Genomic DNA, 26,526 nt, shown 5'->3' with positions numbered 1-26,526 from the left:
TTCTAGAGCCTGATGATCTGAAATTCTCTGCCCAGACAAGATTATCTAAAATTATTGGTCAGTGCTACGAAGTCCATGATAGGATGATATAAGGGCACATTTTAAACTGGGAGCTACAGTCCCAGTTTATGAAACCCTCATCAAGTTATAGGGAATCATAGTAAGAGATCACATTGGCTGCCCCGAATAGCAATACAGTACTTATGTATCTTGCTAAAGGGCAAAACCTAGATTTCTGTTGGTGGCGTAGGAGAGATAGCAGGGAGGTGGGGGGGAGTTCCGGTTAGGCTAGATGATGGGGCCAGGAGCGCGCGTGGGGTGGTTGTTAGTGTGCACGGGAGTTCAGGAGTGCACACGAGAGGGGGGACTGGGTAGAACTGTAGCCACTACACTATGGCAAAGTGTAATGGATGGAGGGAGAGGGATTGAATAAATGTTGGGAAAGAGATCTGTGAGGGGGTAGGCTATTGAGGGGGGCAGTTACACTACAGAAAATTGGCCTTTTTTGCCTAAAAAATAATAAAACCCCATTTTATTTTAGCAAACTGGGTACTGGTAGACAGCTGCCAGTACCCAAGATGGCGGCAAATAGGTAGAGGGGGGGGTAGTGAACTGTTTGGGGAGGATCAGGGAGGTTGGGGGCTAAGGGGGATCCAACACTGCAGAATATATATGAAAAAAAATAATTGTGATATGGGGAAGGGAAGAGAGCTGTTTGAAGGGGGTCAGGAAGGGATCAGGGGGTGGGGTGTGTCAGGTGGTAGGCTGATATCTGCACTAAAGCTAAAATTAACCCTACAAGCTACCTAAATAACCCTGTCACTGCTGGGCATAATACAAGTGTGGTGCACAGTGGCATTTAGCGGCTTTCTAGTTACCAAAAAACAATGCCAAAGCCATCTATGTCTGCTATTTATAAACAAAGGTGATCCCAGAGAAGCATTTACAACCATAATTGCACAAGCTGTTTGTAAATAATTTCAGTGAGAAACCTAAAGCTTGTGAAAAAGTTAACGATTTGGCAGTAAATTGGTGGCATGAAATATACCAAAATGGGCCTAGATCAATACTTTGGGTTGTCCACTATAAAAAAATATATACATGTGAAGGGTTATTCAGGGATTCTTGACAGAAATCAGTGTTACAATGTAACTATCGCTAATTTTGAGAAAAAAATGGCTTGGAAATAGCAAAGTACTACTTGTACTTATTGCCCTATAACTAAAGCAAAGAACATGTAAATATTGGGTATTTCTAAACTCACAGCAAAATTTAGAAACTATTTAGCATGGGTGTTTTTTAAGGGTTGCAGATATGTAACAGATTTTGGGGGTCAAAGTTGGAAAAAGTGTGGTTTTTTCCATTTTTTTCAGCATATTTTATAATTTTTTATAGTAAATGATAAGATATGCTGAAAATAACAGTATCTTTAGAAAGTCCATTTAATGGCAAGAAAAACTGTATATAATATGTGTGGGCACAGTAAATGAGTAGGGGAAAAATTACAGCTAAAACATATATGACAGCAGAAATGTAAAAACAGCCCTGGTCCTCAACGGTAAGAAAATTGAAAAATTGTCTGGTCACTAAGGGATTCAAAGTGTCTTAAAATGAGATGCTCTATCTGAATCATGCACATTTATTTTTGTGTTTCCTATCCCTTTAAATTACACAGAACAAAAATTATATTTAAGGTACACAGTAATTTATGGAAAAAACTTTTTAAATTTTGGACTAGATGTTAATTTGAAGGGTTCCTTATATTTATATTTTGAAATGATTCTTGCAGCCTTTATGATGGGCTGAACAGAAGCATTTCTTTGGCCTTATATGGCTAGGTGGCAGGGCCGCCATCAGGGGGTGACAGGGGTGACTCCTGTCAGGGGCCCAATGGGCTAGGGGGGGCCCATGAGGCAAGAACTAAAAAAAAAAAAAAAAATAATAATAATTTTTTTTTTAAAATTTTGGCAGCCACCAGTGGGTACTACAGCAGAGTGCTAATTGAGCATGGGAAAAGTTATTACAAGGAGTAAAGTAATAGCATTTGAGAGGATTTCTGAGTGTGCACTAAACCACTATGCACAGTGTGAGAAAGACTTGGCACTTTGTTTGTAGAGTGTGTGCCTGAGTCAGACGCCTGATCACTTTCATTTGCAGAGGAGATAGGAATTACTTAGCAAATGTTTTTTATTTCTTTGTGAAATTTAAGATTTTAACTTCAGTGTGGTAGTAGTTGTATGGTGGGGCCAGGGGTCCATAAAAACACATTTTTTTAGCAGCAGTGTATTTATTTATGATTATTTGACAATGCTGTAGAAATTCTATATTTAAAACCATACAGAAATGTTTCCTCCTCAATACACAAATGATATATATTACATTCCAGTTTACTGCCCCTTTATGCAAGAACTTTCCAGATACAAGGAGGCATTTTATCTAAGATTTTTACATCTGCATAACATGTTATACTCTCAGACTAAGATTTCTCAGTGTTGGAAATTAAACAGGTTAACTTAAAACTGTTCAGTTTACTCTACAGCTGACTTAATTTTGAAATGCATACCAACAAGCTTAAATCCTGCATTTAACCAGATCTAATGGTATGAGTACCACAGCTTATGGTTCCACCAAGACCATATAGAGTACAGCATTTTCAAAATCCACAAGTACAGCTAACAGATGGGAACATTTGTACACTATATTTGAAGTGGTGCTCTTGGTTGGGGAAAATGGGGAAACTATCAGACAAACATATGTCAACCTTTTAAAAGTACTTTTCTTCATCTAGCCATCTACCAAGATCATTAATGTACAATTTTGAATTCACAGAATTATTTTTGTTTGCACATTTACAAATATGATTCTTTAAAAAGTGATCTCTTAATTTCTGCATTTTTTTATCATGTATGTCACACACTGTTGAATTAGGGGATGCAAGGTGCATAAATGTTTCCTCCTGTGAGTGTTTCTGTGGGTGTCTGTGTTTATGTCTTTGTGCTTTGGTTTGTGTCTCTATGAGTGTGTATGTATTTTTTTCTGTTGGTATCTCTGTGAGGGTTGGTGTGTATGTCTTTGTGCATTTTCTGTGGATGTCTGTGAGGGTGTGTGCATATGTCTTTGAGCTTTTTCTATGGGTGTCTCTGTGAGGGTGGGCGTGTATTTGTCTTTGTGTATTTTCTCTGGATGCCTCTGTGAGGGTGGGTGTGTATGTCTGTTTTCTGTGGATGTCTCTGTGAGTGTGTGTGTGTGTGTGTGTGTATGTATGTATGTCTGTGTTTTCTGTAGATGTCTCTGTGAGGATGTGTATTTGCTGTGGGTGTCTCTGTGAGGGTGTGTGTATGTCTTTGTGTGTTTTCTGTGGATGTCTCAGTGAGGGTGTGTATGTGTGTCTTTCTGTGTTTTCTGAGGGTGTCTCTGTTGGTGTTTCCTTGGGTGTATGTGCAAGTTTGAGTTTGTGTGTGTGTCCATTGTCTGTTCCTTTTTAGGACATTTTGACCTTACTACTGATTATTCACATCGTTCTGCAGACTTTGAGACTAATGAGACGTTTCCGGAAGTCACCAATCTACCATTTAACCTTTAAATTATTGTTTAGGCAGTTCAGGGCCCTTCCTTTCAGCCACTGCATGCTGTTGTCATCATTTAGTTGGAATCTTCCTTTACAAAAAGATAATCAGAACTCCATATTTTGTTTTCTAAATCTCCTTTTTTTGACAAAACGGTAGTTTACCTCATTACTTGTCAGGTCAATGTAAACAAGTGCTAAGTGTCTGTTTGGGTGTCTGTGTCTGAGTTTCTTTGGGTGTTTGCTAGAGTGTCTATATGTGAATCCTTATGTGTGAGTGTGTGTTTCAGTGTATGTTACTACCTTTACAACATTTCCAAGTTTAAATAAACACTTAAGAATAAAGTGCATATATACGTTTTAGTCACTTGGTCAAAAATTGCACATGTCAAAGGAGGGGGGGCCCTGATCAATGGTTAAGTCAGGGGCCCCAAAATTTCTAGTGGCGGCCCTGCTAGGTGGAACAATATTTTGCACTCCTACTAGAGCATCCTCATTACTATAAGTGACAGATCCTCTTTATTTGATCCCACAGTACAGTCTGAGCCTAAACCTGGGTTCAGGTCTCTTTAACAAGGGCTAATATGATTCTATCCATCCACAGTATTAATTTGTCAATATTTTTTTCCGTAAGTGGGTAAAAACAAAAAGGAGGCCCAGACAGAGGCAAGGGATTCAAGAATGAGTATCTATTACTGTCCATGAAAACAATGAAGAAAAAAGATTCGTCCACTGGAATCTTTTTTAAAAAACATTTTTGAGGGTCACTTTATTTATCTATTTATTTATATAATTTTGAAGGGGTAACATGTAAGGGGGCTTAGTAATTGAGGGATTGCAAAAGGCGGTCTTATATTTGAATTAGGGAATGTGGTGAGGTCTCTTATAGTTGTATATTGGAGAATATATGAGGGAGTTATTTACTGTAAAAAAGGAAATATGATAAAAGATCATGGTTAGGATAGTAGAGGTAAAGATTGGGTAGGACATTAAGGGTAATTTTTGTTGTGGGTGAACTTTGGTCAATAGTTGTGGTTGATATGGTTATTTTTAGGGTTATATGTGCTAGGTGGCAGGGTCACATACAGGCATATTATTGATCATGGGCCTTCATATGGAGTTAACAAATTAACCAGTCAAAAGATGTCCAAACACTTTGCAGGTTTCCACTATGCGGACATCAAGCTACTATAAAAATTCTGCTGTTTTTTTTTGTTTTTTTTGTATTGTCTCCATCTAATCTAGTCCACATGTCTGCAAAGTTTTTTTTTTTTTTGTTCTGCAAAGTATTCTAGACATGTCAACAGTTAATTTGATTACTGTTATAAGTATAGTAAACATAATTATATTTTAATATGTTTCAAATGTTTCTTATTTGGACAGATTTTTTTAAATAACTGCTTCACTTTGGACTCTTCTTGGATGCATCCTCCAGAGGAACTGATACTACTTCAGGGATTTGAAAAGCCTAATAGAAGGACAAGCCAAGTAACTATGGCTATATCTAGGCCAACAACCACTGCAAGGCCTCTACATACTGTTATATTAACACCTCAACGAATGACAGGTCAGTACAAAGTATACAAATAATATTCATGTTGTATATTTTATATTTCAAATTAAACACTGACAGTACCAATTATATGTGATTTTTTGTACTATATTATACTTATCTATAAAACCAACACTTTTGCATAAAATCAGGGGCCATAATTTGAAGTTGGAGGTAGGTAGAAATGTAAGTCATCATTTTCAGATTATTTTTTTAAAGGTTAGTTGGTAAATTCTACTGAATTTCAGTGGAGATGATGGGGGGGGGGGGCAATGTAAGCAAATTCAAAAATTACTAGGATGAGCATATTATCTTTCTCATAGAGGACAAGATCTAAGTGTTCTAATCAAATGCCTTGTTTTTATGTCTATTTGAAGTCAAGATTTTGAATGTTATTCTTGAACCTAATGGAAGTCAGAGGGGGGATTAACAGAGAGATGCAACAATTCCCAATGTGTAAGAAAGATGAGTCTGGCAGAAACACTCAAAATGCCTTGCAGTAAGTGTAAACAATTTATTTGTAGATTGATAAAGATCCCAAGGGAATGAGCATGGAGGCATTGATGGTGTAATCAACAGGAATATAAATATTTGTAAGGGGGAGAGAAGATGATCAGGTCAAAGATATTGAGCTTTATATTGTGAAAGGATAGTGCTTGGTAAGGTTATGACATTCACCTATCTACTAAATAAATAAACCATCATTTTTTTTTTCTTTGGTATTGCAAGGACCAATCATTGCTCCATCTTGTTTGTAATACTGTCTCACACAGATGTACTGCTGTTGTCCAAGTCTGTGTTGTGATGTAGCATAAAGTGTCTTATTTCCATTTGTGCTTAATTAGAGATCGCCCCCTCACAGGTCAAACATCAGAATCCATTAGCCACCAGGACAAAAAGTTTGTAGATCCTCCTTGTATTAACAGAACACATGATGTCCTAATGAATCAATAATTTATTAGTGAATCATTTTACAATAAGATGAATAAGATCAGGGGTGTTATAGGAGAGAAGGAAGAGTAGCCAGCATTTTAGTTCTAAGAGGGTTGCTAAAGTACTGTTAGCATAGTGTGATTAGAATAAATTAAGCACATTACCTTAACATGAAGCAAATGGGAACAAGGAAATATGAGAAATGCACTAAAAATTACACCAGGAAGAGACTAATAAGCCCCAAACCACCTCCCATGTCTCAAGGGTAAACTTTAATGTTTGTATTAACAATTATTATTAATCTTAAAGTATTAGATGGGGACTTTAATTCATGAAAGTCTTAGTAAACGCCTTCTTTTTAAAATAATTCTACTTTCATGTGTTTATAAAATCTGCCGTTCCAACGATTCAGGCTGTAGCCAATTTTATTACGCCCTCTTTGGCCTCCAGCAAGTAAATAATAACACCCCTGGCTTTTAAACAGTTCAATTTCTGGAGTAGGCTGTCCCTTTAAGTTAAAGAGGTAAAAGCAAGTAGTACATTTCTATGAAATTATTTAGTGGCAATTGATCTTCATCATCATCTTCCACAGTGTAGTAGATCTGATGCGATTTATAGATTTGACATTCAAAAACATTTGTAAAACAGAAAAATAATATGTGACACAAATAAAAGCAACCTCAAATAGGAAACTACAATAATTAAATGATAAAGCAAAAGATCAAAGGAAATACAACAGTATATTTGCTTACAATGCAACACATTTAAATTGACATTAAAGGAACACATGATGAAGGGGTGGGATCCTGAAACGCGTAGTTTTGCAACCATATTCTGGCCAGGCAAGTGTTTGCTGTTCCTATTAAGAGCGTTTTTACCCATTATTTATTTTTTACTGTGTAAATATATATTTCACCTGGTTTTACAACTGCTTGCAAGTGTATCTGTATCTCTATAGTGTACTCCTATGTTAGTCATTATTTATGCACTGACTCTCGGTTGTATTCAGAGTGTACTTTTCTACTAATACATTGTAAATTGCTTTTCAAACTAAATAATTTTTTAATAAATAATAATTTTATTAAAAAGATTTGGTTTCACTATTTTGTGCGTACTATATAATCCCTGGTTGTAGCCCTGTCCTTTAACTAAAAAAAAAATTAGCTACAATGCAATACATTTAAATTAATGTTAAAGGGACATTCTAATGTAAAACTGATATGCTGTAATTCATTGGAATATGTATTTTTTAAATTTATCTGCCAAGCTAATTATGTGCTCCTTTTATTAAGCTGTAGATGCCACTTCAGAGCTCTTGGGACACTTCAACTCAAAGTTTAACTTCAAGGCCACTGCTTTTTAACCTGTCCACAACCTCATTGACTGTGAATGTCAATCATCCTGGACTCATTTGTCTGGAATGATGGATGCTTTCACGTGATTGGTTGCATGAAAACAGAGGGCAGGGCTGCACAACATTTTTTTATTGGTTAATGTTTAATTCTGGCAGGGTTTACTGCATTAGGCCATGATCTTGGGTGCAAATCTTGTCCTCCCACACTTATATATCGGGGCCTTTGTTTTTAAACCTCTCACATGCGTAAAGTACTGCTTGGTAGCTGCAAATCATGAGCAGCATTAGCACAAGAATATGTACTGCATTTATGAAACTCCGGGTGGACAAGGGTAGACAACTCTGAACCTTTCTGCCCAGCATAAATTGTGCATGGCCAATCATGCATGAGCAGGGGCTGTCAATCACTCCGGTCAGACTAGTGTGGGGAGATTTCAAATATAGGTTAGGAAGTAATGGTCTGATGACCACTGCTTCTTAACTATTGGCTGATGGCTTACTCATGTGGGTCTTTAGCCTAAGCAGCTCCAAAGCTGCATCCAAAGCTTGTTAAATTAAGCCCTATGTATTTAACCATTTGTGTAGTTTAAATGCTTATTTATGTAGGATCAGTAATGCAAAAGTTACATGGTCCAACTAATGTATGAACATGTATTTATGCATTGCAAATTCTCTTTCAAGGTAAATTTATTCTGTGTTGCATTTAAAAAATTGCATTGTATTGTAATAGATGTTCCTAACTTAGAGCCTGATATTTAAAACCTCACCGGCATGGAGAGAATTCACACAAAATCTTTGTGATTTTTTTTTAGACCTTGTATGGTGATGTAGGAGACTCTGTTTCACATAAAGAACACTACATAGCAATATAAACATTTCTCAAGATAAATTTGTGTTTCTACATTTTTTTAAGGGCCTCGCCATACCGAAGAGAGTTTATAGATCATCTCACCTGAGTGGCGAGGTTATGAATTTTCAGGCACTATTTATTTAAAGGGACACTGAACCCATTTTTTTTTCTTTTGTAATTCAGAAAGAGCATGCAATTTTAAGCAACTTTCTAGTTTACTCCTATTATCAATTTTTCTTCGTTCTCTTGCTATCATTATTTGAAAAAGAAGGTATCTAAACTTTTTTTGGGTTTCAGTACTCTGGAAAGCACTTTTTTATTGGTGGATGAATTTATCCACCAATCAGCAAGGACAACCCAGGTTGTTCACCAAAAATGGGCCGGCATCTAAACTTACATTCTTACATTTCAAATAAAGATACCAAGAGAATGAAGAAAATTTGATAATAGGAGTAAATTAGAAAGTTGCTTAAAATTTCATGCTCAATCTGAATAACAAAATAATTTTTTTGGGTACAGTGTCCCTTTAAGCTTTTGTTTCCTTGGCCACCAATAGAGCTGAATAAGTTTTTATCAACCATAAAACATTTGTTATGGATCAGCTGTATACAAACATAAATTTCCTGTTAGCTTTAATATAAGTTTAAACTGCCATAACTTTACCCTTTTTGTGCAAAAACTACTTTTTAACATTTTTTAATTGCTTTTCTTTATATACAAGAAAGAAAAAAATGATTAACCTTAATTCTTTTTAAAGATATTAACGAGTTTCTGTTTCTTATCAAACCTTACTGAGATCTTTAAGTGGAGAAGCAAAATTGTATTGAGACAAAAGCAGTGTTGTTAGCAGAGGTCACCGTTAAAAGTTGTCAGCATACTGTTCTCGAGGAAGCATGAAATCAGTAATTGCACCAGGAAAGGCACATGCTTCCAGCCTTTATCTCACTCAAACTGCCAGCAGTTTATTGGCCACTGTGGTTACACATACAAATGGATATTAAGGGAATAGTAGTGCTAGAAAATTATATTTATGATATGGATTAACGCCCACTCTCTCCATTAACTGTTTATCACATAGATTAACACCCAATCTCTCCATTAACTCTTTATGACATGGATTAACATCCACTCTCTCCATTAACTCTTTATGAAATGGATTAACACCCACTCTCTCCATTAACTCTTTATGACATAAACACCCACTCTCTCCATAAACTATTTCATGATCTTTATGATATAGATTAACATCCACTCTCTCCATTAACTCTTTATGAAATGGATTAACACCCACTCTCTCCATTAACTCTTTATGACATAGATTAACACCCTCTCTCTCCATTAACTATTTTATGATCTTTATGATATAGATTAACATCCACTCTCTCCATTATCTCTGAAGTCTGGTGATTGTTGCAGTTGGAGGAGAGGTTATGCCTTATTGCAAAACCTCTTGTGTTGCCTTAAAATACATAAACACTTTAAGATTGTAATATTAAAAATGTATAATTATTTGTAGTAAAAAAACAAATAACTCTGCATTATAATTTCATTTTTATGTTGCTCTTTTTTCTTGTAATTTTCTAAAAGTGTGGGTATTAACCTAGATTTTTTTTTTAGAAGTAATGGGTGCTTCCTTGTTGAAACAAAGGTATCCTAAATTTAACACTTGTTCTACTTTCTTGATATTTAATATCCTCTTGTGAAGCCAGTTAGTGACAGTTATAAGTAATTGTCTCACAGGGTTTTTATATTTATCTCTAGTTGTCCTCAGCAAAAGACATTACAGATGTAATAAGGTAACCTAGGTGGGTGTTTCTGTACTGAGGTTTGTCACTGTCTACCAATAAAGCTGTGGGAACCCTGTTTAGCAGCCAGTGAGCAATTAGTCCTTAAAGGGACAGTCTACACCAGAATTGTTATTCTTTAAAAAGATAGATAATCCCTTAATTACCCATTCCTGATTTTTGCATAACCAACACATTTATATTAATATATGGTTTACCTCTTTGATTACCTTGTATCTAAGCCTCTGCGGACTGCCCCCTTATCTCAGTGCTTTTGACAGACATGCAGTTTAGCCAATACAGTATAGCCAATCAGACTCCTAAATAACTCCACGGGAGTGAGCACAATGTTATCTATATGACACACATAAACTAGTACTGTCTAACTGTGAAAAACTTTCAAAATGCTCTGAGCTAAGAGGTGGTTTTCAACGGTTTTAGAAATTAGTTTGAGCCTACCTAGGTTTAGTTTTCAAAAATACCACCAAAGGAACAAAGCAAATTTAATGATAAAAGTCAATTGGAAAGTTGTTTAAAATTGCTTGCCCTATCTGAATCATGAAAGTTTAATTTTGACTAGACTGTCCCTTTAAGGTACAAATGTGTATTTCCTGTTAATGGGACAGTAAAAACAAAATTAACCTTTTATGGTTCTGATGGAATGTAATTATTTTTTTTCCAATTTACTTATTTTATCTAACTTGCTTTGTTCTCTCTGTGGTAACAATATTCAATACAATGTCAGAACAACAAAATTGCCTGTTTTAGATTTCCAGGCTCTCAGTTCATCGGCTATAATGGGGATTGCAACTTCAGCAAAAGTCCACTTACATTGCCACTGTGCATTTGCGAAAATACAAAAAAAACCCTCTGTGTTTTAACACTTCAAATTATGCATATATAAATTAAGTTTCACTATACATTCCCTAGATATGTCACACTGGGAAATATCACCGCTGGAAAGCAGGCAAGACTGATGTGGCTGAAAAAGTATAGCTAAGATGGAGGACAGTGTTTTGAATGTTAGAAACCCACAACAACGCAGAATAGTAATCTTAAAATAAGTAAAAATACACGCCTAAGGACACGATTAGTTGCAAACTTTGTCCGTCTGGACTATGATAAATGGAGCTCATGAACTATATGTTGGAGATACTGTAGAAGCCTCTCCAGGGACACTAATTCCTTATTCTTCTATATGTAGGTCATTTACTAAATAATGTGGAGGGGACGCTAATTAATAAGACCATGGAAAAACATTGGGGCCAGAGAGATGGCAGAGAAAAGCAATTAGTGACTCAACCCCTGTAGCTTGTTACATGGAAAAGATTTACTAATGGCCTCTCTAGTCTTATCAGTTCCTAGGCTATAGAGCCTATTTAGTAAAAATAGAGAGATGAGTCTGCTATAGGGAATAAGCTGCATATAATTGCATGGTTAAAGAAGGTATTAGCAAATTAAACTCAGTGTTTTGTGATGAAGTAGATCTGATAACATTGGCCATGTAAACCTTTCACTATAGGTTTCTATTATAATTTGCTAATCATGTAGCATTTTAATATGAATCATATTTAGTTTGGTAACATTAAAAGGTCATTAAACTGCTGGACACAACTTAAACAGAATGGTTAATTCTCAATATGCTATTGTGTTTTCTGACCTGCTTGTCCCCATTCTTTTATTTTAACTCTTTACAGGTGCATAGTCATCTTGGAACTCAATTATTGTTTCACTCTGTAACAGATGTGGTGAACATTTACAGATCAGTGCTGCTGCTGGCTTGGTGTTAACACACCCTATAAAGGGCTAGATTACAAGCAGAGTGCAAAATATAGCTTTAGTAATACCAGTGCACGCAAATGTGCGCTAGTATTACAAGTTAGCTGCCAAAAAATCCTCAGTTGTACACTTGGTATAGCTTTCAAATGCTGAATGACTGTTTTATTGTTAAAACAAGCAATTGTTTTACCTTCACTCTTTAACAGAAGTTTTTTAAGTTGTGTTAATGTCATTTAAATATATTTTTTTAATACATTAATAAATAAATAAATAAAAATAAACCTAATCTACCAGTTGCCCCGAAAAGGGCATTTGTATAGACATTCAGCTCTTTTTTGTCCCATTAAAAATAAAAAATGCCTAATGTAAAAAAAAAAAAAAAAAAAAAAAACACCCCAAAAATAAAAAAAAATCCCATTACAAAAAATAACAAATCAAATTATCCAAAATAATATTTTTTTTTCTATTCTAATAACCCGTTTTGAAAAAAATCAACCCAAAATAAAAAAAATTAATCTATGATAAACTACCAATGGCCCTTAAAAGGGCCTTTTGTAGGGCATTCCACTAAAGTTAACAGCTCTTTTGCTAAAATAATACAACAAACACCTGCTAACATTACAAACCTCACCCCCCCAACCCACAAAATAAAAAACCCTAACTAAAAAAAACCTAATCGGCCCATTAAAATAAAAAAGCCTTAATTATTGGCTGAAAAATTTAAATCAGCCAATAGGAATTAGAGCTGCTTAAATCCTACTGGCTAATTTGAACAAACTGGGAAATTAGGCCAGCCTTAAAGAAATTTAAAGACTGACCCAGACCTTGCCCCCCTGGCCCAGTAAACCCTGCCTCAGTCTAGCTCTAAACCCACCCCCAGTCTTATTCCAACCCAGCCCCTTCTGCACCTGTTGCCTTTTGGCTTCTAGGAGCGGAGCAGCCTTGAATAGATGTGCTATGGTGCGCAGATGACCCAGGATGTGGCACTGCTGTGCTGGAAGCCTACTGGCCCACCGAAAATCTACCGATGGGCACATTTGGCACTGCCACATTATGTAGGCATAAAATAAAATGGAATAAATCAAATAAACTAAATGTACAGTCTCCTAATTGTCCATGGGTTATCCAGGTGCATGAATCAGCTGCTGGCATAGTAGGAGGGGCTACAGCCAGGGTCCTTTTGCCGGTTTATTAATATTTTTATTTTGTGGGTTTGGAGGGTGAAGTTTGTAATGTTGGGGGGTGTTTGTTTTTATTTTTTTCAAAAGAGCTACTGACTTTAGGGCAATGCCCTACAAAAGCCCCTTTTAAAGGCCCTTGGTTGTTTATTATAGATTAGGCTTCTTTTATTTTGGGGTTTGGGTTTTTTTGTTTTTTAAACGGCGTATTAGAGTAGGAATAATTTTTATTTCTTTGGATAATTTTGTTTGTTATTTTTTTGTAATGGTAGTTTTTTTGTGTAATTTTAGTGTTTATTATTTTTTGTAAATGTAGTTTTATTTTTTTAGTAATCTTAGATTTTTCTATTTTTAGTAATGTTAGTTTTTATCAGTGTAAGCTTAGGTTTTATTTTTATTTCACAGATAAATTTGTATTTATTTTAACTAGGTAGTTAGTAAATATTTATATTGTAGCTAGCTTAAGTTTTATTTTTATTTCAAAGGTAAGTTTTTTTTAAAATAGGTAGTTAGTTAATAATTGTAACTTTAATTTCTCTATTTTAATTATATTACAGCTAGGGGGGTAGGTTTAGGGGTTAATATAGTTTAATTTAGGTTGTTGCGATAAGGGGACCAGCGTTTTAGGGGTTAATAGGTTTAGTTAGTGTTGACAACTTTTGGGAATGGTGGTTTAGGGGTTAATATGTTTATTTAGTGTTTTAGTTAGTGTCAGCGATGTTTGGAAATGGCGGTTTAGGGGGTTAATAGGTTTAGTTAGTGTTGGCAATGTTTGGGAACGGCGGTTTAGGGGTTAATAGGTTTATTTAGTGTTTTACTGTCGGCAATATTGAGATAACTGCGGTTTAGGGGTTAATAGGTTTAGTTAAGGTCAGTGATGTTTGGGAACAGCGGTTTATTGGTTAATAGGTTTAGTTAGTGTTGGCGATGTTTGGGAAGGGCGGTTTAGGGGTTAATAGGTTTAGTTAGTGTTGGCGATGTTTGGGAATAGTGGTTTAGGGGCTAATAAGTTTAGTTAGTGTCGGTAATGTCGGGGAGCTACAGTTTAGGGGTTAATAACTTTATTTAGTGATTTAGTTAGTGTCAGTGATGTCGGGGAACTGCGGTTTAGGGGTTAATAGGTTTAGGTAGTGTTGGCGATGTGAGGGGTGGCGGTTTAGGGGTTAATAGGTTTAGTTAGTGTTGACTATGTGGGGACGATGGTTTAGGGGTTAATAGCTTTATTTAGTGTCGGCGATGTGGGTGGCGGCAGAAATTTTAGATAATTTTGTTCTGGCAATCACTGGCATATTAGTTATGTTTAGTTAAATTGTTTTTTTGGATCCTTTAATTTTTTCGGATCCATTCTTTATTCGTATGCATTATTCTATTCTAAACTTCAGAATAGAATAATGCATATGAATAAAGAATGGATCTGAAAAAACTATTTTTTTTTTTAAAACTTAACTAAACTAATTTGCTGAAACAAAATTATTTATTTAACTAATGAAAACGAAACAAAATTATTTTTTTAGCGTTGCACATGTCTAGATTAAATATTATTTGCAAGGTGGTACATGCAAAAGCATTCCATCACAACAGGTATTTGTTTTCATTTACAGTGAATGATTTTGCCTTTTGCACTTTTCCATGTATAGCAGAATGAAACTGTCTCTATTTACTGCATTTTATAGATTGGCTGAGCCAGAATGTGTATATAGGGTAAAACAGTGCAGTAACAGTGCAGTAAGCCTAGTTTTTCTTATTAGATTAGGTCACAAACTCTTTTACATTTGGCCTTTATTGGTATTAGTAAAGACAAGTAGAGAGAACGGGGGGAAGGGGTCACTGTTTAGATTTAAACAAGTTTTTGTATACAGATATTCCTAATGCAAACTTAAATTCCTGATAAAGGCTTTATTTCTCTTTTTCTTTTTTTTTTTAAATAAAAATGGCATCATTTTATCATGCCCCTATTAGCATAATATAATTTATAAGTAACAACGCTAGGATTTACTATTGAAACAAATAAAGGGCACTTTCATTCATGAAGTATAAGAAACTTCATGTAGAAAGCTCCTTTATTTGATTCAATCGATCACCTCTCTTAGCTCCTACAGCAGAGCACGGCTAAAACATTTTTTGGCTAAGAGGTGACGTTTTCACCTCTTAGCCAATAGCAGTGCGGTAAATCCAGCGCCCATGGGCGCCAAGCCGGATTTACCGCATGGCTATTGGCTAAGAGGTGAAAACGTCACCTCTTAGCCAAAAAAATTTTTAGTCGTGGGCTGCCGTAGCAGCTAAAACGGCGATCAATTGAATCAAATAAAGGACTTTTCTACATGAAGTATCTTATACTTCATGAACGAAAGTGGCCTTTATTTGTTTCAATAGTAAATCCTAGCGTTTGTAAAACGCTAGGATTTACTTTCACTTTAACTAGAAAATATTTTATATATTCAAATATGATAAACATTTTTCTATATATGAATTAAATCAATCAATTTGTCCTATCAACGAATTGCAAACATATTTTTATAACCTAAACAGCATTTAGAATACTTGTAATTTTTGTTTTCTAATTACTGATTGGTTTACCAGCATTGCAGCTGGTAAATTTTTTTACTAGCATCAGTGTAAATTACAGGAGGGGGGTCTGTAATTGGCTGATTGTTGCTTTTCACTTAAAGCAATACTAAACCTTATCAAAATAAATGCCAGTTATTTAACATAATTAGCAAAGTGACATGTATGGTTTCATAGGGAGATGCCAGTACTGGAGTACAGAAAATGCAAACTGACTAAATTAATTTTTAATTCTTGCTTTTTGTCTCTAGCAGGAGACATGTTAAATGTATAACAGGTGTTTTTATTCTTCTGCTTCAAAGAAAATGTTACAGTTTGTCCTTGTTTACCCGTTCAGAGGTAGTTGTCTCTATAAGTCAGTGGTTGTTACGTTCTTACTTTCCCCAGGCAAAAATATGTTAACGTGTTATATAAAGGTTTTTTGCACTTTTGATGGAAACGCTATGCCTACAAGTTCACTTTATATTACTTAAAAACTGATTGAGGAATCTTTAAGATATATGTTATCTTACATATTAGAATTGCGTCCTATTTAGTGGCCTTTTCTTTCACTAGAAAATAATAACAAAGTACATATATTAATTTTTTTTGTCAAATAATTTTTATTGAAGTCGTAAACAAATACATTATACAATATATAGGGTATGCCCCAAAACATTCACAGGTAAATGTATACACAGAATAATTATAAGTGTGATGAATTCAAATATCTTAAGTGTTACTATAGAATGTGGGCTGTCTAGTAGAGAGACTTCGGTTTTATTGTAGAGTATGTTAAATGCATTATAAACAAAAATGGTCCTCTCCTAGCTATATAAAAAGCAGTTTAGGGTATCTATTCAAATAAGATTAGAGCTAGGGAGGAGGTAGCTCTATAGTTATATGGGGGAGGCGATGAAGCGGGCAAGAGCCGCTCAAAATAGAGTTGAAGGGGGGGGGGGGCGGCGGGGAGGCGGAGCCAGTTAGTGTGCCAAATTTGTAAATGCACTGAGACCTCAGAACTTTTAAGTACACAACTACATAAAATTATATGATTTGGAAACATCTAAGCAGTGCATTTTTAATATTAAAGGAGGTCTGGAACATCTGATAATATTAAATACATGGAGTAGGTCAAAATCATGTTAGTTTTCCAAGTAAAGGGGGGGGAAATAGCTGTATTAATAAAATTGGCTCCCAATAAAAATGGGGAATATGTAGGTGTTATCAAAGGCATGCAAGTGAGCTAACTGGCCTAGAGACTAAGTCTGGATCTTCAAGATTAACATACCATAAAATTTTGGGGTGGCACTCCGCTAACACTAGGGATAGAGTTGAGCAGCTGTGTTTAATATTAGTAATACATGCCAGCATTAACAGCAAGAAACAAGCTTGACATAAAACCAATAAACATATTTAAACTTGTGCCCTAACCTATAACTTGCTAGTTAGAAATGGGACATAGCTGGTCAAAAATTACTGAGAAGTGAAGGTACAGGAGTTCTAAGTCACAAAACATGCAAGTTGGAGACAGGAATCTGATTGAGATTATAGCCTTATCATTTTACTCTGTTGTCAGATGTATTGTAAGATAAAGGCTGTATAAACATTGCTGAGTATGCAGTAATGACTGTCAATACAGAATGTGGATAGAGTTATAGCTACCACCCCTAGGGATCCTTAAAATATATATTGCTAGTCATTCATAACTCTAATAATGTCCCTCCATGTACATGCTTGGGTCAACTGCCATATGTGATGGTGGATTAGATGCGTGTACCATTAGAACATCAGCTCTATTACCCCATTATGTATCTAATGTACCCTATCTGTCCATGTTGCTAAGGAAGAAATGGAGCTTAGTGGCATTAGATATAATTTTAAATATCAGTATAACTTATTAACACTGAACAGTACCCATCATGTCAGCTGTGTATTTCATACCATAGATCTTACCTAGAACATTTTTCAATCTCTTATAGCAAATATAATATAAACAGCACCTACTTCTCATTATTAAATGAGCCCAACCACTACACATAATTAAAAATGGGGAGAGTTAGCTGAAGCAAATTAAGATAACATAGAGTCAAGTTAGGTTAGGCTAAGAACATTTAACTACAGGATTGGACCCCTTGAAACATAGGGAGGTGGCTAGTACCATCAAAAGCAAATCTTATGAAACATATATAAGCATATGACATACTAAAAATACAGATAATAATTCTAGAAACCCCTTGATAACTAGCACGACAGTCAGCTGTACATTGGAGAGCTTGACAATTTACAAAGCTATATGTAAAAGTCTGCTGTCTAACCACTATTGACTACGTTATAATATCTTCAGGCAGAGGCAGTGTATAACTAGGGGATTAGTTTGTCTAGAACAAATTATCTATGTATATAAATGGATCTAGACACAGTTAATTAATACTGCGGAGTAACAAGCAGTCTGGAAATTATATAAGGTGCTGTTTCCTCGTTCAGCAGTACATTTTCTCAAAAATACCGGCTCAGTCTGTGGAAACTAGCTGTTGTTCTCTATGCCGTTAGCTTATCCAACACCTAGTCTATATGAAGCCATGCTTGTGGATGTTAGGCCCAAGGACACCTCAGTTGCAAGAGCACGGCCCGGAATCTGCGCTACAGTTATGCCTGTAGGTCCCGATAGCAAGAAGCAGTCAGTCCGCCAAAAGCAAACCTGTGCAGGAAACAGTGAAAAAGGCTCCGGATCTCCCCCGTAGTGAGTAGACACCTTGCCGCTGCTGAAAGCCAAAGTGGAGCGTGGTATTTCCGATGTCATTAAATGACTGCCGCGGCTCTATCTTCTGCTGTATCTGTTCTGATGCTTCTGTTTGACTCCCCGCAGTTGTTATACACTCTATAAATAGCGGGTCATTTTGGTCTTTTAGGGGGTAATCTGGGCCCCCCTCATAGATGTGGAGCAGTGGTAGAGGGAGTCGCGTTACCAAAAGGCTGTCTAATGGCAATTCTTTCCCTGCACCTCCGACCTCCTCATTCATAAGCGTGCTCTTGGTCTTTCTTCTACACGCTGACCTCAGGGTGTCTGTTAGCTCGGAAAAGCAGTTTGTGATCTGCCTATCTAGTCCTTGCAATAGGGCATATAGTATCTCCTGGGTCTCCTCCATTTTCAGATCAATTGCGTGGTCCATCCTGTAGCTACTGAAACTAGCAGAGGTGGTAGCAGGCCCGGGTATTTTGCGACTTGCAATACAGTAGTACCCTCTCCAAGGTGTTGCTAGGATCGCAAATAGTAATAGAAGTTATCTCCGGCAGAGTGTCCGTCCATTATAGATTAGTTAGGTGATATCTATATATAAATTTAGCTTAGCCTTTTTCTGTAAATAAATGCTTTATGTAAGCATGGCCTAGGAGCTCAGGAAACACACGTCTGATCACCTTGGCAGTTGGCTCCGCCCCCCACATATATTAATTTTAACGTTCAATAGCATTCTTGATTGAAAGTCACTACATAACCAGAGGATTTAAAGTAAACCTGTTGAGTAGTTTTTGCTATATTGATATTTTAAAAAAGGCTGATTTTTTTTTTTTACTCCTAATTTGACTACCATAAAATGGCTTAACAGTTTCAACTAAAGCCTGGTTTCAAAATTGTCTAGATACCTATATTAATTTCTTATATATTATACAATAAAATATGATACATGTATTGAATTTGACTTTCTACTGTTTTTTTGTTTGTTTTTTTAATTGAATATTTTTTTAAATTGAAGGTCATTTCATCAAAAAATACCCTGCTTTTCAAAAATTATTATTTTTTATTTATTTTTCAACAACATTGTCCACTAAAAAAAGCCTGCTTCTAAAAGTTGATTGAATTTCCAAGGGGTAATATTTTTGTTTTCTTAAACAAGAGTTTACATTTTTATTTTAAATCCAAAGCTCAGTTAATTCCGAACTCATATTTCACTCTACAAACAACATTAAATTTATCATCAATGACATTATAAAAGGCATGAGCTCACACAAAATCACTTAGATAATCAGTTACATCATACATTACATGACATATGACATCATTAAAATATACTTACATCATAAAATGTATCCAAATAATTAATTTAAACATTTAAAAGAATGTGTATAAACAATTTTACCGATTATCAGTTAAAATGTTAATTATATTGCTAAAATGTAATAACAAACTTTTTTTTGCAAAAAGAAAACTGTACATTTTAATGTTATCTTAGATGATGTTGAATTTTAATTATATTTTTTTCTTTTAAATATTAATCCTATATATTTTTTCTATATTTGAGAACAAAAATATAAATTAAAACATTTTTAATTTATTAGTGCTTTATATGAAACATATGTAACTGTTATTTGTACTTTAGCTGCTATAATGCAGATATATGATTTCTTTAGAAACAAAATGTACTTAATTAAACTATCACTTTCAACTGCTATGATTGAATATGTTTTGCATAATCATTATTGTAAATGATAAGATCATTTTATTCTAAAACAAGTTATTTACTGTATTGCTTACTAATATAAATGTATTAATATTAATATATTATCTGATTTAAAAAAAACAGATTTTCTATACATTTTGTTATTGTTACTTTTGTCATATTGTACAGATAATTATGTTTTGATAAATAATATGTATTATTGATTGTTAAGTTATGTCAGCAATATATGTCAGTTATTATGTCATTGATGGTGTTCCAGGTACTGTATCATGCATCATGATAAAACTGATGTGCCAAAAAAATGTTTTATGACTTCTTGGCTTTTGCATCGTATATTAAAAAACGTTTTTGTTTTTTTATATATATATATATATATATATATATATATATATATATATATATATAAATATGCAGGTCTGGAAAAAATTAAAAATAGTTTATCAGTCACAGGAAAAAGTTACTACTTAAAGCAAAAAGACTGATTTCTTACATGGACATACAATTCTTTCAGGTCCAAATAAAAAGATGAATGGATAGACAGACAGATAGATAGATAGATTTTAGTTTTTTTAAGTGATCTTTTTAGAAAGTCAGCATGTAATATATTCTTAATTGAAAGAAAATAATAAAACTGTTTCTGACTAATATAATAAAATACAACTTTGACAAATTTTTATTTTTTGAGAGTGCAATGTTGGAATCTTAAATAGATCATGGTATCTTAAATTATGTAATGGATTCTAAAAATAAATTGCTCATTGTTTGTATATACAACTAACAATTAGAAATGGTGAACTACTATTATTAAAACTATGTTTTTCTATTTCCATACTTTAAGGATTAAGGGCTAGATTACAAGTGGAGTGCTAATTTATCGTGCTTCCATAAACTAGTGGCTGGGTATTGCTACCGCAAGCTTGCAGTAGCAATTAGCGCTCTAAAAATTAACCAGAGATCAGATCTCTGATTATTTTTAAGAAAATGCCCTAATTGGCCCCAAAATAAAGTATGTTTTACTTTTTTTATTTAAAAAAAATGTAGCATTTTTTTTGTAATAAAAGATAACTGCACAAAGCAGTTTTTAGAGGTTAAATTTGATGTGTGTGTGTCTTCACACTGTGGTCTATGGGGAACTGTGTCTTCCCCGTAAATATATATGTATATAATTATATACATATATATTAATGTGTTAATATGTGTCTATACGCATATAAACACATAAATATATATATGTATATATTCATATACATATATATTTAAATATTCTGCCCATTGCTGCGCAAATGACCCCTTTCTCTGCGTTAGATTCTCATGCCATGTCTGACTGAGCCTATGTGAACGCTAAGCTTCTGTGCAATGTGAACGCAAGTTAGCATTTGCATTGCACCTAACTTGTAATACCAGTGCACATTTGAGTGTGCTGTTATTACAAAGTGGAGCGAAAATATCGCCCTCACAAAATCAATATTTTACGCTCCACTTGTAATCTGGTCCTAAATCAATAAAAAAAAGGCTTTAATAAATCTATAGTTTTTTTAAACCATCCTTCTTAAAAAATATTTTTCTTTTATGCCCATCCATCTTTTAGTTTTATTGAGTATTAGACACAAAATGGATTTTGTAATACTGCACAGGAAGCTTTATTTCATAGGTGTCACGGTTTCTTATTGATTACATCTTGTGTGTATTAGCCTCTCTCTACGGATGCTGGAAGACAATTCAGTTGTTTTATGTATTGTACTGCAGCCCTAATTCTCATAGTGAAGCTGGGCTTAAGTAAGTGTGAACTAAAATAAATAGTTTTAATTTGTTTTCACTAGGTCAGTGTGGTATTGTTCTTCATGCGTTTTATTCCCCCTGATATTTTTTATTCTGATTTATTTTTTAACCATAAGGCTTCATCTTTTATAATAAAAATAATAATAGCAACCTGTATTTTTTGAACGTTGTGTAATAAAAAACAAATATACAATAAACATGTCATATAATTTGATTAAAAGTGAGTACTTGCAAGTTGTTATTTATAATAACACAAACACAAATGTCCACCTTTACAAACTGATCATTTTTATTTCATTAGTTTTATTTGGTCATTTATTAAAAATAATAAAATATTGGAATCAGTGGATACGTATTAATCAAGAATACATTAAAGCTGAGACAAATATTTATTAAATATATAAATATATGTTTAAATATTCCAATGATATTCCCATTCAAGTACCATTTATGCATGCATTCACAAAACTGTTGTGATACTAAATAATTAATTCAAATGGTTCATTTTGTTTGAACTGATTTACACTTGATATTAATTTTATAAGTATGGTCCAGCTAGTGCTTTTATTAGTACGCCTGTAAGAGTTTCTGTCATACCTTTTTTGATCATGCCAAAAGAGCCAATTGCGCAATCTGAGGTCAATCCTGAATGCTGAAAAATGTTCCCAGCAGCAAATTACGGCTTAAGTTGAATACTTATAATGGTTCAGTACAACACAAAGCAAGACAAAGCAGACCTAAAGTGACCTCAATGGGCCCTGTTTATGAAGTACGATTGCAGCTTCAGGGCTCATGCATTGTAGCTGTAGTCTTAAGACTGTAGCTGCTTAGCCTCTCTACCACAACCTCACAGATGATTGACAAGTTCTAACCTACTGCAATTGGTTGGGCTAGAGCAGGGGGCATGGATGCACCAGCAATGGCTTGTGCAATGTTAAATTCCAGCAGTTGGTGCTGTTCACTTGTTGCAATGCCGGTTGAACAAGATTTAAGACAGCAAAAATTAGCCAGCTAGATTCCAGTAATGCATTGCTGTTTCTTCAACAGAGGATACCAAGAGAATAAAATACATTTGATAATAGAAGTAAATTAGAAAGTTGTTTAAAACTGCATAGATAAATAAATAAATTGAATCTCAAATCCCTAACTGGATGCACCTATCACAAAAAGCACACACAATAGAGGGTGTGTCTAAACAGCGGCTCTGAGCAGTCACATTTTTCCAAAGCTCCAGGCGAAGAGTTTACAATCCGCCGATTATTTCTCTATATCTACAGCATTAAGTGTTAACATGACTGGCTTTGTCATTTCATAGCTTCTGAATTATACATTTAACAAAGATTGCTGTATTTATGACCCCAAGAGTGGAAAAGGACACCTGAGGCCTAAAGCGCCGGCTAATTTACAGGCGGCGTCTTCCCCCCTTGATCTTCCGGGGTATCCGGCCAGAGCTGATTGCATCGCTGCTGCATCTCTACACACTAGATAAGCTACAGTATTAACTTTTTTTTACTGCTAACAACACACCTTATGCAGTTAATCTAAACAAGTAAGGACACTGATATTCACTGCTACCATGTGGGCTTGAAAATCTTCTCAACAAGTGGGATACAATGCTAATTAAGCTGGAAGCCCTGATCCAGCCATTAATAGAGAAAGCCCTGTCGGAAAAAGAGCTACAACTTCTCATAAACAGAGCACCTATGGCAAAAGCGGGAGAGCAAACTTTGCAACAATTCACAATCCATGGACCTGACCTGCATCTCACTTACAAGAAAGCCGTAGAGCCCAACACACAGACAGCAGGGAAGTTTCCACAGTTGGTCTGCACCCCGATGGCACCGCTGATACCGGTCAGGCAGGTCAACCACCGTATTTCAAAGCCTAGCATTTGCTGGAATAATCCTAAAGCTGATTGTCCTCTTCCAGAACAGCGCAAGCTGTTGCAGCAGCACAACCACCAGATCAAGATGGCGCTGGAAAAGATGAGGGCAAAGGACCATAGCTGTAAAGGCAATAATGGAGAGGTGATAGAAACATATGGAGATCGCTCTAAGATATCACGTCTGCTTAGTCAGACTAAACACAATTCAGAGTCGGAGTGGCTGCCTTGGGGTCTGGTGGGGAGCCTCGGTGGGTCCTTGCTCTTAGAAACTTTAAACTCTTTGTTTCTTGGCAACCCTACAGAAATCACCTCAGAATATAAACCACAAGATGGAGGCCTCATCGCACTATGCAGAATAGGGTGGATCCGGAGCTTGGTGAAAACAACCTCAGTGGTAAACGATATCTATTGTGCAACACCACTAAGAAAATGCACAAATGTCTGCACATGACCCAGGAATTAAGACAAATTGCCTATTATGGAGGCAATCTGAGAATAGACCAAGAGATCACCTAATAGCCGCTATAGAATCCTAGTTAAGTAATATGACCTGGCTGTGTTTTGGGCTAACGGTTGAAGTTTTAATTGTTATAAAATGTGGTAGCCTATGCATATAAGGTTCGAAAGTTTAATTGTTTAAGCATAAATGTCCGTTTGTATTTTGTATAATTTTTATTGTTTACACATACATATTATCCCGGACCCAAACACACAACGTATGGGTAGTGGAAACATAGCTAAGAGGAATCACTACTGGGATGCTGTCATTTTGTGTACTCCTCATGGCTATAATATAAAATTAACCTTCATGTATAGATGACTGACGAAGTGCATTTACCCTTTTAACATCATGAAGAGCTCACATAGATCAGAAACATTCCCTAATCAGATCCCGGATCAATTACTGATACGTTATGGGTTGTTTTTCTAGACAAGCGGTTCTTTTGGGGGTTAGAGGGGGGGGGGCCCTAGGGAATTCATTCATTTAAATATATGCAGACTGTGGGTTGCTGGGACAATATGAATGATTACTCTAGTTGTGGCACTGACACACTATCTCTTCGTCCTGCGGCCCGTGGCCAGGGTTGCATGGTGAACATATATAAATACAAGAAATAGAGTGCTATAGCACCTTTAGACACACAGCAACCTATCTATACACACGTTCCTAGACTGAGCTTACTTGATAGCCTATACAAAAGTGTAGTATACCTTCTCAAAATAGATATTATATATTCTCTTTTAAGTCGCTTCATGGTCAGCTTCTAAACTCCTTACCCACACCAACAAGAGTCATAAACAGTAATGCAATTCTTCCCCAAGTTAACAGAATATATAGAGACTTTATATAGGTTTAACTTTATCAGCTCTGGCATCAGCATCTAAATACCACCCAGTTCAGAAATTATATTTTGTTGGATGCTGATTTTCTTATCTTTTCTTTTCATTTAAAGTTTTTCATTTCAACAATATAACAACCCCCAAACTATTACAAGATCTCCTGTTTGGTCCAAAAGAGACCTAATACACTGGAAGAAGGGGAAGAAAAATGAGGACTAAGATTCAAAATGTTTAATCATCTTAAGATATGAAGTGAATATCATGTACACTGCTTATTTTATATATGTTGTATACTTTTTGTCCTCAATTAAAAAAAAAAAGCACACACAATAATATTGTATTCACATCAATAAAAGTTCCCAAAGCATTATATTTATAAGGACTTTGAGGCTGCTTCCTCAACACAGACCAGTGTAGGGAAAGTCTCAACAAACACAAGAACAAAAAGAGGGTGCCCCAATTATGTAGTATTCCCAAAGCTGCAGTAAAGTAAAGTGTGGACGGTGCAGTATTGGCAATCTGGACCTTTGGAAGCTGTCCAGCTGGCTTGTTTCTCTGGTAAATAATCCTAAATAGTATATAGATTCGGAGCAGTCACCTATAGCAAACTCAAACCCAGATACTAGATGTCTTTAATAGGTCAGACCGAAACTCATATCTGGCAGCAGAGTTTAAAGGACAATCCACAGTAAAGTCTCATACAGCTTTTGATACAAGCTGGGTTTTGGATGGCAATTAAAAATGAGAACAGTAGTGAAGAGTAACAATTAAAATCAAAGTACTGCTACTTATAAAAAGAAACATAACAATGTTTTCCAACACGTTTCTTGTTCATCAGGTGGCTTCAATATAATTTTCTACCTACCCGGCTTTAAAGAGCACTTTCTGCTTCCATGTATTCTCAAAGCGCATGTGCAAGCCATTGTGATGCTTCATGTCTGTCAATCAACAACCAATCTCAATGCTACAATCCACCGTTTAAAAATGCATGCTGTATCTGAATCATAAAGAGGTGACAATTTGCATGGCATGCATAAACATATTATGGTATATTTGAAAAGGGAAAAGTAAAAACATACTGAGACACTCTCTGGGATGCTCTGTAGGAGTTTTGTAAATTTTTGCACAAAATTAAAAAATCAGTGACAGGCAGAGTTAAAGCAGTCATTAAGACAAATTGTGATCTTGGCAACTATTGTTTAATTTCAGAATGCATTACAAAAAAATATATTATTAACTTTTATTTGTGCAGATTGTGTATTTTTGTTTAAGAAATAATGTATGTTTTAGTTTTCCATAACGCTAAAATAAAAGCAGATTGTGGTAATGGATTTCTGCAACCACCAGGATTTTTAAAACTTATATCCATTTAATGTGTCATTTTAGGGAGTTAAAAAATCTCTAGCCATAAAAATTAAATATAAATTACCCCTTCAAAAATAGGGACTGATCTCCCAGCTCCACAAGCACAAAGCACAAAGATCAGCTTCAGAGCAAACTTGGTGTCCCTGTCCTACAACTG

At 35.1% G+C, this 26,526-nt stretch overlaps 1 protein-coding gene across 1 annotated transcript in view; it reads left to right on the top strand.

Annotated features, from left to right (window-relative positions):
- The window catches only part of TCERG1L (transcription elongation regulator 1 like), a 381,274-nt gene that overhangs the window by 6,512 nt on the left and 348,236 nt on the right, over window positions 1–26,526 (top strand). The window contains exon 3 of the mRNA XM_053691741.1: window positions 4,949–5,132. Within this exon, the coding sequence (XP_053547716.1) occupies window positions 4,949–5,132 (184 nt within the window). The remainder of the gene's footprint in view (window positions 1–4,948; window positions 5,133–26,526) is intronic.

This window comes from Bombina bombina, chromosome 9, assembly GCF_027579735.1.
Source record: "Bombina bombina isolate aBomBom1 chromosome 9, aBomBom1.pri, whole genome shotgun sequence".
NCBI classification, from domain to species: Eukaryota; Metazoa; Chordata; class Amphibia; order Anura; family Bombinatoridae; genus Bombina; species Bombina bombina.
This window is presented reverse-complemented; position numbering and strand designations above follow the sequence as displayed.